This window comes from Carcharodon carcharias, chromosome 4 (genome assembly GCF_017639515.1).
Source record: "Carcharodon carcharias isolate sCarCar2 chromosome 4, sCarCar2.pri, whole genome shotgun sequence".
Classification (NCBI taxonomy): domain Eukaryota; kingdom Metazoa; phylum Chordata; class Chondrichthyes; order Lamniformes; family Lamnidae; genus Carcharodon; species Carcharodon carcharias.
The window spans coordinates 156,376,501-156,389,277 of record NC_054470.1 but is presented as its reverse complement, the minus strand read 5'-3'; the positions used below and the strand labels follow the sequence as shown (position 1 = coordinate 156,389,277).

Genomic DNA, 12,777 nt, shown 5'->3' with positions numbered 1-12,777 from the left:
TGGGCTAGAGAGCCAATCAGTTCAAGGGCAATTAGGGACAGGCAACAAATGGCAGCCTTTCCAGTGATGCACATCTCTCATAAAAGATTAAGAAAAAAAATTCCTCTGTAGGTCTTCCTCCTCTTTCAAACCCTTTAGCACTCGTAATGGTGCTGGGGTAAAATATAATTCAGAGAATAGCTACAACCACTGATCCCAACTATCAGAAAATGCACTGTAAAACAATCTCAGCATCATGTTTGGGGGAGGTGTGGGAGTGCAGAACATCCATCCAGTTCCACATAATCCTGCCTTATTTTTGTGCAGTAGAGTTAGAAAAATCTGGACTAATACATACTTGGTGCATGCATTCATTATAACTTTGAATGTAATTGCAAATGAATGGCAAAGCACCAAAAAATCTTTTACTCTAATTATGCCAACAAAATAATGTGAACTTTTAACAAAAAACACTTCAGAGATGCCAGCAATTAGGACTAATTGAAGTGTACAATTAAATACAAACAATAAAGGAATTATGCAATTGTTCTGGACATACTCCAAATATTCACTGCATGGGATAATGTTATGACATATGGAGACGTGATTTCTGTATAATTAATATACACTAATTAAGTGACTACAAAAATGAACTCACTGCCTGTACCTACTACTTTGCTGCAGTATATTTTTTAAGAAGTGTGAAACATGTAAATGTTGATATTCATTGAGACTTGTGTGTGCTCAGACAAGGAAAGCAGAAAGTTAGCATGAAGGTACAGCAACCAATTAGGAAGGCAAATCGCATGTTAGCCTTTATTGCAAAGGAATTGGAGTACAAGAATAAAGAAGACTTGCTACAATTGTACAGGACTTTGGTGAGGCCACATCTAGAATACTGTGTGCAGTTTTGGTCTCTATATTTAAGGAAGGATATAATGCACTGGAGGCAGTGCAGCGAACGTTCACTAAACAGAAGGCTGTCCTGTGATGAGAGGCTGAGTAAATTGGGTTTATGTTCTCTGCCGTTCAGAAGAATGAGAGGCGGTCTCATTGAAACTTACAAAATTCTGATGGGTCTTGACGGGGTAGACACAGAGATTGTTTCCATTGGTCAAGGAATCCAAAACATGGCAGCACAGCATCAGGATAAGGGGCAGATCATTTAGGACTGAGATAAGGAGAAATTATTTCACTCAAAGGCTTGTGAACCTTTGGAATTCTCTACTTCAGAGGGTTGTGGCGCTCCATTATTGAATACATTTAAGGCCAAGATTAGACAGATTTTGGTCTCTCAGGGAATCAAAGGACTTGGGGAGCAGGCGGGAAAGTGGAGTTGAAGCCCAAGGTCAGGCATGATCGCGTTGAATGGGATAGCAGGCTCAACGATTCTTGTGTTCTTGTGTACCCCAAATCACTTAAATGGATCAACTCATTCGGATACACTATACTACTGAAAAATGCAGCATTCATTTCTGTTTGTCTTATTGAACTTCGGCCAGATGAAACAATTTCAAAATACTATTTCAAGGGGTTTCTTCTACTATTGATACGAGTTTCTACTCAGTTTAGAGAAAAATACAAAAATGTCATCCAACACAATAATCGTATTTGGCACCACAAGAAACGCTATTTTTGACCTTACCTAGAATAGTCTGGGATTATCTCCACTGCAGCCCAGAAAACACCTGTGGAGTTAGATGGGCTTCAAAAGAAATTAAACAGTGTCACTGTATGTGAGACATCTGAACAATGTGGAGATACAATTAAGTGCCTGCTCAGGTTTCTCAGTAGAGCTCTGCTCATGATCACAATGTTTTACTGCTCATTTTTTAACTAGTTAAATGATTGAGGAGATTTGAAATGATCATACAAATGGAATTTCCGAAAGATATTTACAGTGCTGCTGGCACAAAGTAATGAAAGAAAATTATTTTAGGTATTCTCCAGTATGATTCATGTTATGTTCTAATAGTTTTTCTCATTCACATCACAAAAAGATATCTCACTTAGTCTAGACCACAGCCCATAAAATCAGAAGCTGGACCTTATGCACAATTCTTGGTTAGCATTGGCCCAGGAGAAAACGATAAATCTCCTTACTGCTATTGGATTGGATACCTGTATCAAAGCTACATCCCATTTCACAGAATCACAGAATCACACAGTGCAAAAGAGACCCTTTGGCCCATCGAGTCTGCACCAACACGTGAGAAACACCTGACTTACCTACCTCATCCCATTTACTAGCACTTGGCCCATAGCCTTGAATATTATGATGTGCCAAGTGCTCATCCAGGTACTTTTTAATGGATGTGAAGCAACCCACCTCCACCACCCTCCCAGGCAGTGCATTCCAGACCGTCACCACCCTCTGGGTAAAAATGTTTTTCCTCCATGCCCCCTAAGCCTCCTGCCCCTCAACTTGATTTTATGTCCCCTCATGAATTTCATCTGTAGTTTCACAAACCAAACTGAGTAAAAGTTGACAATTCAGTAACATGTATATCCAAGACTTCCTTTTTGACCAGAGAACAATTTCCTTTTAAATGATTCTCAGTAATCCATCACATTCAGGTTTGAAGTTCATAAAATAATCCAAGAAGGCAACAAACTGTTTGCTATGTGAGATATTTGATGGGCGACTGATATAAAATAGGGGCATTTCTGCTGGATATTCAGATCTAAAAAAGTGCAATCAAAATATTAGCACATCAACATACTCTGGCACCTTGAAATGTTCTCTTATAGGTGGACATCTCATGAGTCGTTTTCAACTTTATTGATTGGGCAGTAGTAGTCTAGCCCATCTATCTACTTTTCTTCCACTGAAACCAAGAGAATAAAAGTCAGATGGGTTCTGTAAAAAGTGGACAATCCATTCTATTAGGTTCTGTCCAGGCAACAAAATTGAAAATCCCACTCATCTCTGCGCCAATATGCTGACTATTACCTGAATATGCAATCTCCATTTTGGTTACAGTATTTCTAAAATTGATTCTGAATCAAGGACCAAAGACAAGATAAACAAAATAAAGAAACCATGTGTTAAAATCACATGCTATGCCATGAGACAAAATTTACTGAACATTGGTACCAAAAATACAATGCAAACAGCCATTTCTCTGGATTATTTTGAAACTACTGAGAAGTCCATACAGGTAATCTATCATTGGCTTGGAATTTAGTCCACACTCTTTCCATAAAAGTACACCCAACTACTGAAGTACAGAGAATTTAGGCAAAGGTTTGCGAGAATTAAGGCTTACAGACTCATGTGCACACAGGAATACTGCTGAACTTCAAACAGCTAAAACGATATTGTAGCTCTAGTGAGCTTTCTGTTGATTGTCTTGCCATGATCATCATATGTGTTAAGACATAGCTTTCTGAATTATCTGGAACAAAATGGGAAGAATCTCAACACTCAGTGACACATCCAAATTCCAGATTCTATTAAATGAGACAAGCTGGTTGGTCAGTCATCAGGTGTATGTAAAAGGCAACCTCCCTTGTAAATCTTGAAATTTTAAGGATAGCACAACAGATTGATCTGATTCTAAAATTCCATTCTTGACATATCTTGGAACCACCTGAACCCTCAAGCCTATCTCATTCATCCCCATCCTCAGAGGATAGTCACCTATTATTGGTCAAAGGAGGTAGCAAGCACCAACAGCTCCTCTCACAAGAAGGTGGGAAGTACAACTCAACATTACACACACATGTACATAAGTATATACACACATTTTTGCCATCCTCCTCATCACAGTATGAGTGATGCCTTATCTTGTTAAGCAATGGTCCTACCTATTGGAAATGCAGAGTTTCTGTAGCAGTTTCTTGCTTCTCTGAAACCCAGATATGATGGGTGCCAAGTTTCCAATAAAGGAACTTACGTTTAAGGCTAATGCATTCCAGCAGCTGTTTCCCCATAACTCAAGAGGTTCCTCATTAATTGCATGATGGCCTTCAGTGTGATAGACGCATCTATAAAGGGCAGCTTGCATTTTGCTGTTCTATATATACAAGTCCAGTACTCTAAAGCACATTTACTCATTTTAATCAAGATCTTTATGTACACTGGCGAATAGTCACGACCGCAACTTACATAGACACACAAGCAGCATTAGAATATTTTCATTTACATAGAGAGAAATTTTATCTGTGGCACGCCATTCCTGATGGCAGAACAGGAAGGGTGGGCAGCTCTTTTGCTTTTCGCCGATTCCCACGCAATTACAATTCAAATTAACATGCCACCAGCATGCAATGGAGGCACGTTCGATCACACGGTGCGGGATGCTTCTCAATGGTGACACTCGCCAACAGCTGACAATACACCAGCTACAGGTGTGCTATAAAAGAGCCTTCTGGACAAATAGGGAGGCTCTTCATCGCAGCCAAAAAACTTTCCTGCTAAACCCCATTCCATTAGCTTAATAATTATTGAGAGCACAAAGGTGGCACGGGTGTGCCACTTGTAAATATTTCACATTACTTCGGTTTCACTTTATTCGTGAATGCCCATTGTTATTTGTTGAGTCTAGCTTAGTCAGAAAACTGACTGTACTGGAACGCCTCATGGTTGGCACATAATGATGGTTACAGGGGAGTTAGGGACATTTCCTTATTGTGGAAGAAACAATTATGTGTTTTTGCTTTCACTCTTTATTGAATGTTCATGGGAGTGTCCAGTGTTGTACCACCATTCTGTGGGACATGGTTGAACTTGCAGGCTCTGCTGGCCCTCCTTTCTAAACATTGTAAAGGAGATTATTCGAGATCACTCTCAACAGGATAAGTGAAATATTTTAGGTGAACCTAAAGCCTTGTAAGAACCCTGCCAGCCAATACCCTGAGAGAGACACACAGTTGGACGGTATTAACATGACCCTTTAGGCCCCTCATTTTCCCAGTTTCCACGTCTCTGTCACACCTGTTATGATGACTCTACCTTCCACAATGGCACTTCCAACATGTCTTTCTTTTCCATCAGCCAAGGATTCCCTTCACTGTGGTTGACAGGGCCCTCAACCATGTCCGATTCCATTTCTCGAACTTCTGCCCTCACCCCTTCCCCTCCCTCCCAGAACGAAGATAGGGTTCCTCTTGTCATAGAATCATAGAGGGTTTACAGAACAGAAGGAGGCCACTCAGCCCATTGTTTCTGCACCAGCCAAGAAAATGAGCCACCCATCCTAATCCCACTTTCCAGCATTTGGTCCATAGCCCCGCTGGTTCTGGCACTTCAGATGCACATCCAGGCGACTTTTAAATAAGATGAAATTTTCTGCCTCAGCCACACTTTCAGGAAGTGAGTTCCAGACCCCCACCACCCTCTGGGTGAAAAGAACTTTCCTTAAATGTCCTCTAATCTTGCTATCAATCACAATGTCCCCTAGTCACCGACCCCTTTGCGAAAGTAAATAGGCCCTTCCCATCCACCCTTTCCTAGCCCCTCATAATTTTGAACATCTCAATCAAATCTCCCCTCAGCCTCCACTGTTCCAAGAACAACTCCAGCCTATCAAATCTTTCCTCAAATCTTCAATTTTCCAGTCCTGACAAGATCCTCGTATATCTCCTCTGTACCCTCTTTAATGCAATTACATCCTTTCTGTCATGAGGTGGCCAAAACTGCATGCAATCCTCAAGTTGTGGCCTAATATTTTTTATAGCTGCAGCATAACCTCCCTGCTCTTATATTCTATGCCTCAACTAATAAAGGAAAGGATTCCATATGCCTTCTTAACCACCTTATTGACCTGTCCTACTACCTTCAGGGATCTGTGGACATTCATTCCAAGGTCCCTCACTTCCACTACAACTCTCAGTATCCTCCCATTTACTATGTATTCCTTTGCCTTTTTTGACCTCCCCAAAAGTATCACCTCAAAATTCTTTACATTGAATTCCATTTGCCACTTGTCTGCCCACCTGACCAGTCTATTGATTTCTTCCTGCAGTCTACAGCTGCACCATATGGCCAATTTTTGTGTCGTCTGCAAACTTCTTGATCATTCCCCCTATATTTACACCCAAATCGTTAAGATATATAATCACAAAAAGCAGGACCACCTAGTATTGCGCCCTGCAGAAGGAAACAGCCTTCCAGTGACAAAAACATCCATCAACATTTACCAAAAATAGCTGGAAAAACTCAGCAGGTCTGACAGCATCTATGGAGAGAAACACAGTTGACATTTTGAGTCTGTATGACCCTGATGAAGAGTCATACGGACTCAAAACTGTGTTCCTCTCTGTAGATGCTGTCAGACCTGCTGAGTTTTTCCAACTATTTTTGTTTTTGTTTCAGATTGCCAGGTCTCCTTGATGCCACACTCGGTCAAATGCTGCCTTGATGTCAAGAACAGTCACTCTCACCCCAACTCGGGAGTTCAGCTCTTTTGCCCAAGTTTGAACCAAGGCTGTAATGAGGTCAGGAGCTGAGTGGCCCTGCCAGAACTCAAACTGGGTGTCATTGAGCAGCTTATTGCTGAGCAAGTGCCACTTGATAGCAGTGTTGATGACCTTTTTGTGTACAGGACATACCTGGGCAATTTTTCACATAGCCAGGTAGATGCCAGTGTTGTAGCTGTACTGGAACAGTTTGGCTAGGGACGCAGCAAGTTATGGAGCACAAGTCTTCAGTAATATTGCCAGAATATTATCAGGGGCCACAGCCTTTGCCTTTTCCAGTGCCTTCAGCTGTTTCTTGATATCATGTGGAGTGACTCGAATTGCATGAAGACTGGCATCTGTGATGCTGTGGACCTCCAAGGAAGGCCGAGATGGATCATCCACTTTGCACTGCTGGCAGGATTGTTGCGAATACTTCAGCCTAATCTTTTATACTGATGTGCTCAACTCCCCCGTCATTGGGGATGGGGATATTTGTGGAGCCTCCTCCTCCAGTGAGTTGTTTAATTGTCCACCACTATTCACAACTGGATGTGGTAGGACTGCAGAGCTTAGATCTGATCCATTGGTTGTGGGATCACTTAGCTCTTTCTATCACTTGCTGCTTATGCGGTTGGCATGCATGTAGTCCTGTGTTATTGCTTCACCAGGTTGACACCTCATTTTTAGGTATGCCTGGTGCTGCTCCCGGTATGCCCTCCTGCACTCTTCATTGAACCAGGGTTGATCCCCTGGCTTGATGGTAATGGTAGAGTGGGGGATATGCTGGGCCATGAGGTTACAGATTGTGTTACAGCATAATTCTGCTGCTGATGGCCCACAGCACGTCATGGATGCCCAGTCTTGGGTTGCTAGATCTGTTCAAAATCTATCCCATTTAGCACAGTGTTAGTGCCACACAACACGATACAGGGTGTCCTCAGTGTGAAGGCAGGACTTCGTTTCCAAAATGACTGTGTGGTGGTCACTCCTAATAATACTGTCATGGACAGATGCACCTGCAGCAGGCAGGTTGGTAAGGATGAGGTCAAGTATGTTTTTCCCTCTTGTTTCCCTCACTACCTGCCGCAGACCAGTCTAGCAGCTATGTCATTTAGGACTTGGCCAGCTCGGTCAGTAGTGGTGATACCGAGTCACTCTTGGTGATGGACACTGAAGTCCCCCACCCAGAGTACATTCTGTGCCCTTGCCACCCTCAGTGCTTCCTCCAAGTGATGTTCAACATGGAGGAACACTGATTCATCAGCTGAGGGAGGGCGGTACATGGTAATCAGCAGGAAATTTCCTTGCCCATGTTTGACCTGATGCCATCAGACTTCATGGGGTCCGAAGTCAATGTTGAGGATTCCCAGGGCAACTCCCTCCCCACTATATACCACTGTGCCACCACCTCTGCTGGGTCTGTCCTGCCGGTGGGACAGGACATACCCAAGGATGGTGGAGTCTCTCTGAAAATCAACATTTAGAAGTTCCACAACTTTTAAACAATATTCCACTTTTCTGTTCTTAATGACCACTCACTTCATGTTATACGCCACCTGCTGCCTTGTTATCCAGTCATGTAACCTGTCTATATCTTATTGCAGTCTCTTTGAATCCTCCTCACTGCTTACATTTTCAGCTTGCTTTGCATCATTAGCAAACTTGGATACATTACTCTCAGTCCCTTTATCCAAGTCATTAACATGCATTGTAAATAGTGGAGGGCCCAGCATTGAACATTGCAGTATTCCATTCGTTACAGCCTGCCAACTTGAAAATGTGTTTTATGTCTCTTCTCTGCTTCCTATCCATTAACCATAACTCCACCCACAACTCTGTGAGCTCTTATCTTGCATATTAACCTTTGGTCTGGCATCATCAACTGGTTCCCCTTTATCAACCCTACTAGCTATGTCCTGAAAAAAGTCTAATAAATTTGTCAAACATCGTTCCCTTTTGTAAAACCATATTTTCTCTGTCTGATCATACTGTGATTTTCTAAGTGCTTCCTTAATAATAAATTCCAGCATTTTCCCAATGATTGCTGTCAAGCTAAATGGTCTGTAACTCTTTGATTTCTCTTTCCCCGATTTCTTGAATAGCAGCATTACATTTGCTAACTTCCAATCCCCTGGGACCATTCTAGAATCTAGGAAACTTTAGAAATTCATAACAAGTGCATCCACCATCTCTGCAGCTGCCTCTTCTAGAACACAAGGATGTAGGTCATCAGGTCAGTTTTTAGTCCCTTAAGTTTCACCAATGCTTTTTCTCTGCTGATATCAATTACGTTAAGTTCCTCACTCTTATTATCCTGTTGGTTATCCTCTATTCTGGGTATGTAATTTGTGTCTTCTACTGTGAAGACAGACACAAAATATTTATTCAATGTTTTTGCCATTTCCTCATTCCCCATGATAATTTCTCCCATGTTTCCACCCCTAACAGTCTCATGTATACTTTAGCTACTCTATTTATTTGTAAAAGCTCTTACAATAGTTTTTATATACATGCTTAGTTTATTCTCATATTCTATTTTTCCCCTTTTTAATCAACTTTTTGGTCATTCATTGGTGCTTTTTGAAACTCTATACCAGTCCTCAGGTTTACTATAATTCTTTGCACATTGTAAGCAATGTCCTTTGATCCATTTTAACCCTTAACTTCCCTCATAACAGATCTTTCTATCTACTGCAAAATTTGAAAAGCACAACATTCCCTTTTCAAGGGGGCCGACTCCCATTATGTAAACTAAAGATCAACTATATAATTACCTTGTCCTGCCCACTTTCCAAGCAGATTCCAAGACGGTGGTAACTCTAGGTGTTCAAAAGCAGCAGTCATCTTCTCATCTAAAGACTGCAGAGCCTCTATAGTTAGGCCAAATCGTTCAAGCAGAGTCAGATGACTCGTGCAAGTCACTGTGTCAGCACTTTCAACCAGAACCTGAGCTAGTTTTGATGCTATATCCTCCGTGTAGGTTATCTTACTGCAACCAAGGATAGATACTGAATTTCTTTCTGTACACATGCAGGCGGAAACTGTAACGTCTTCCAGAGTATCATGACCTGCAACAAAACCCATGAATCAATACGAATACAGAAAATGACACATACAGAATTGGCTATAATGCAATATTAAATAATATAAATATATTTAAGTGTCAGCCTTGGCTCATTTACTTATGAGTCAGAAGATTGCAGGTTCATTCTTATGCTTCTTTGCAGCAGTTTGGTACAACTGAGTGGTTTACTAGGCTATTTCAGAGGGTAGTTAAGAATCAACCACATTGTTATGGGTCTGGAGTCACATGTAGGCCAAACAGGTTAAGGATGGTAGACTTGTTTCCCTAAAAATAGACATTACTGAACCAGATATATCTTAATGATAATCTGGTAGTTTCATGGTTAACAGACTATCTTTTTATTCCAGATTTATTAAATAACTGAATTTGAATTCCCAAGCTGTCATGGGTGGGATTTAAACTCGCATCTTTGGAACTAGACTCGAAAATAGGTCACTGAGTCAAAATCTTGGAACTCCCTCCCTAACAGCACTGTGGGTGTTCCTATACTACATGGACTACAGCGATTCAAGAAGACAGCTCATCACCACCTTCTCAAGGGCAATGAGGAATGGGTAATAAATGCTGGCCTAGCCAGCGACACCTACATCCCACGAATGAATTTAAAAAAAAGCCCAGGCCTCTTCCAGAGTATCGTGACCTGCAACAAAACCCATGAATAAATATGAATACAGAAAATGACAAATACAGTACTAAATTACTAGCCCAGTAACATAACCACTATGCTTTCAGTCAAGCTATGTCTTGGTTTTAAATTTCTCATCCTTCTTTTCAAATCCCTCCATGGTCTCACTTTCACCCCCATCTCTAATCTCCACCAGCTCCAGTCCTCTTGAGCCTCCCCCGGTTTAATTACTCCACCACTAGTGGGCGTGCTTTCAGTTGCCCATGTCCTATACTTGGGAATTCCCTCCCTACACCTCTTTGTCTCTCTATCTCAAGTTCCTCCTTTAAGACACTCCTTAAAGCATCCTTTGACCAAGCTTATGGTCATCTTATCTACTATCTCCTCATGTGTCTTGTTTTCATATTTCACTTTATAACACTCCTGTGAAGATGTGAGCACTCCTGCAGGACATTTTATTGTGTTACAGGTGCTTTATAAATATAAGATGCTGTTGTCATACACGCTTAATTATATTTCCCTGGAAGTCTAAATTCACAATTTTACAATTTCCTAAATGAATGGCATATGCTAAATTTGATTAAAAAAAGACCCTGACAGTAATCTCAATATAAGTTTTGGATACAAGGGAACAGAAACTTTTCACCATCTACATGTTCACACAAATCAGACATTAAAAAAGTACTTGCATGTATTTGTACATCACATTCAATAACGTATCCAGTTCTGTATGCTTACCCGGAACGACTGACTCCAGTGTCTTAGTATTAAGTCTCTGTGCCATAGTTACATGCATCTGGCTTGAGCCCTCATACACAAAGTACAATTGTGCATCTTCAGGTAAAGGGCAGGTCTCTTCAAACACTGCTAGCATAGATTGCTGCCCCTGAAAACAAAAAAAGGATCTAATCATTCACACTACATGGGAAACCATTTTAGAATAAGTACAAGATTTAATTCTCATACACATATCAAATTTATACTGGCTGGAAAGCTTTGCACGATGATTTAATTGTACACAGCAAGAAGATATTGGTGGTGTACTGTTATTTCAAAACAGTAACGGGAAATATCAAGTAGGTCTGAGATCTTCATTTGGGGAATGAGGAACGAGAGAGAATATTTCACATGCAGAGGTAGCAAAGTAAACCTATCTACCTTTAAAGTCAGAGGTGATTAAAAAAAAATGAAACCAGGTAGTAACCTACTGAGTCAAACTGTGAGAGCACAAAGGGAAGGGAAAGTGAAAAGAGAAGATGAAATAGTTCCAGAAGTCTAACTAAGTTCCATACAAGTCGGAGAGTTTTTAAATTGGAAGTTTGTAAAATGCTTTTCTCTCTAAAGGTAAAAATGGGTGATATGGGGCAGTAGTCTTTAAATTGATTTAGCATCCCTAGCCAGGGATGAGAAATATCAGTTAAGGTTCTCGCTCCCGATTGCCACCCAATGACCTCTGCTAGAAATTGTTTATGTAGATGTTAGATACGGAGTGACGATGAGGTTGAATTTGGCTGAATTCAGCAGATACATACTCCATCATTTAGTAGCCCAAGAAAAAAAAGAGAAACAAACAGCAGATCACCTAGGCCTGAATTTTTCAGGCGGCAGGTGGGCTTGGCAGGAGCCAATTAAGGGCTGCCCAGCATAAGACACAAGTCGTAGCGCTCAGCGCTACCTGTGGGCAGGGGGGAGGTGCATGAGCACGAAAGAGTGCTTCAATCTCCCTGAGGCAGCTATTGTAAATAATGAATAAAAGGTTTAAAAATTTATTTAAACATCTCACATGAGATGGGACATGTTTTTATACTTATGAACTTTTAAAAATTTAATTACTAAAAGCTTTAGGAAATCTCATCCCGCTCGTGGATGAGGTTTCCTAAAAAATGTGAAGGCTACTTGGCCTTTCTGCCTGTCTGCCAACCTTAACGTTGGACGGGCAGTGTTAACAATTACCTTAATCAGTTCCTTAATGGCCTTAATAGGCCGTTTACACATCGGCAGGCGTGCTGCCGACTCTGGCAGGCACCTGCCAAACAAAACATTGCGAGACAGCGCGATGACATTGGAACGCACGCCCAACATCATCGCAGGTCATTATACACGTCGGCGTGTCGGGCCCGCTCCCACATGCCGACCAAAAAATCCTGCCTCTAATATCGCTCCGTAAACTCCTTCGCATTGCTGCTTCTCTCCCTTGAAAATCCACCACTAAACTTACCTTCTTGACCATACATTGGAGTTAGGCTATTGTGGGGCTTTCAGGTGCTTCTGTTAGATTCTATAGGAGCACATGAGTTTTGTAATCTCCTGCTCCTTCTGTGCAGACAGAGATCATAGAAGGTGATAGGCTATGAAAAATGGGGGTGAGCGTTCTTGTGACGTTTTCTCCTCGACTGTGGGTACAAATCCATCTAGGCCAAGAAGCCCAAAACCATATGCAGCAAATCAGAAGACTGAGGCATAAATTTTGCACAAAACAATGCGCCAGCCACAATTTATCCATTTGTCTCTCGTACATCTCACTAACGTAGTTCATTATTAAACTCTCTGATTCTTCTCTGCCTATCCCCAGCCATTGTCATGTAATGTTTGTGCAAAGCAGCCTGAATCCAAAAAAAGAGGGTCAGAGGGCATTGAGAACAAGGATTTTAGAAACACCTGCCCCTTCCGAAAAACAGGGCAA

General features: G+C 41.4%; 1 protein-coding gene across 2 annotated transcripts in view; it reads right to left on the bottom strand.

Moving 5' to 3' along the window:
- The window catches only part of arhgef28a (Rho guanine nucleotide exchange factor (GEF) 28a), a 535,445-nt gene that overhangs the window by 434,574 nt on the left and 88,094 nt on the right, over positions 1–12,777 (bottom strand). For both annotated transcript variants that reach the window (XM_041186008.1, XM_041186009.1), the window contains exons 3-4: positions 10,833–10,980; positions 9,159–9,452 (exon numbers count right to left, since the gene is read on the bottom strand). In XM_041186008.1, coding sequence (XP_041041942.1) covers positions 9,159–9,452; positions 10,833–10,980 — 442 coding nt within the window. The remainder of the gene's footprint in view (positions 1–9,158; positions 9,453–10,832; positions 10,981–12,777) is intronic.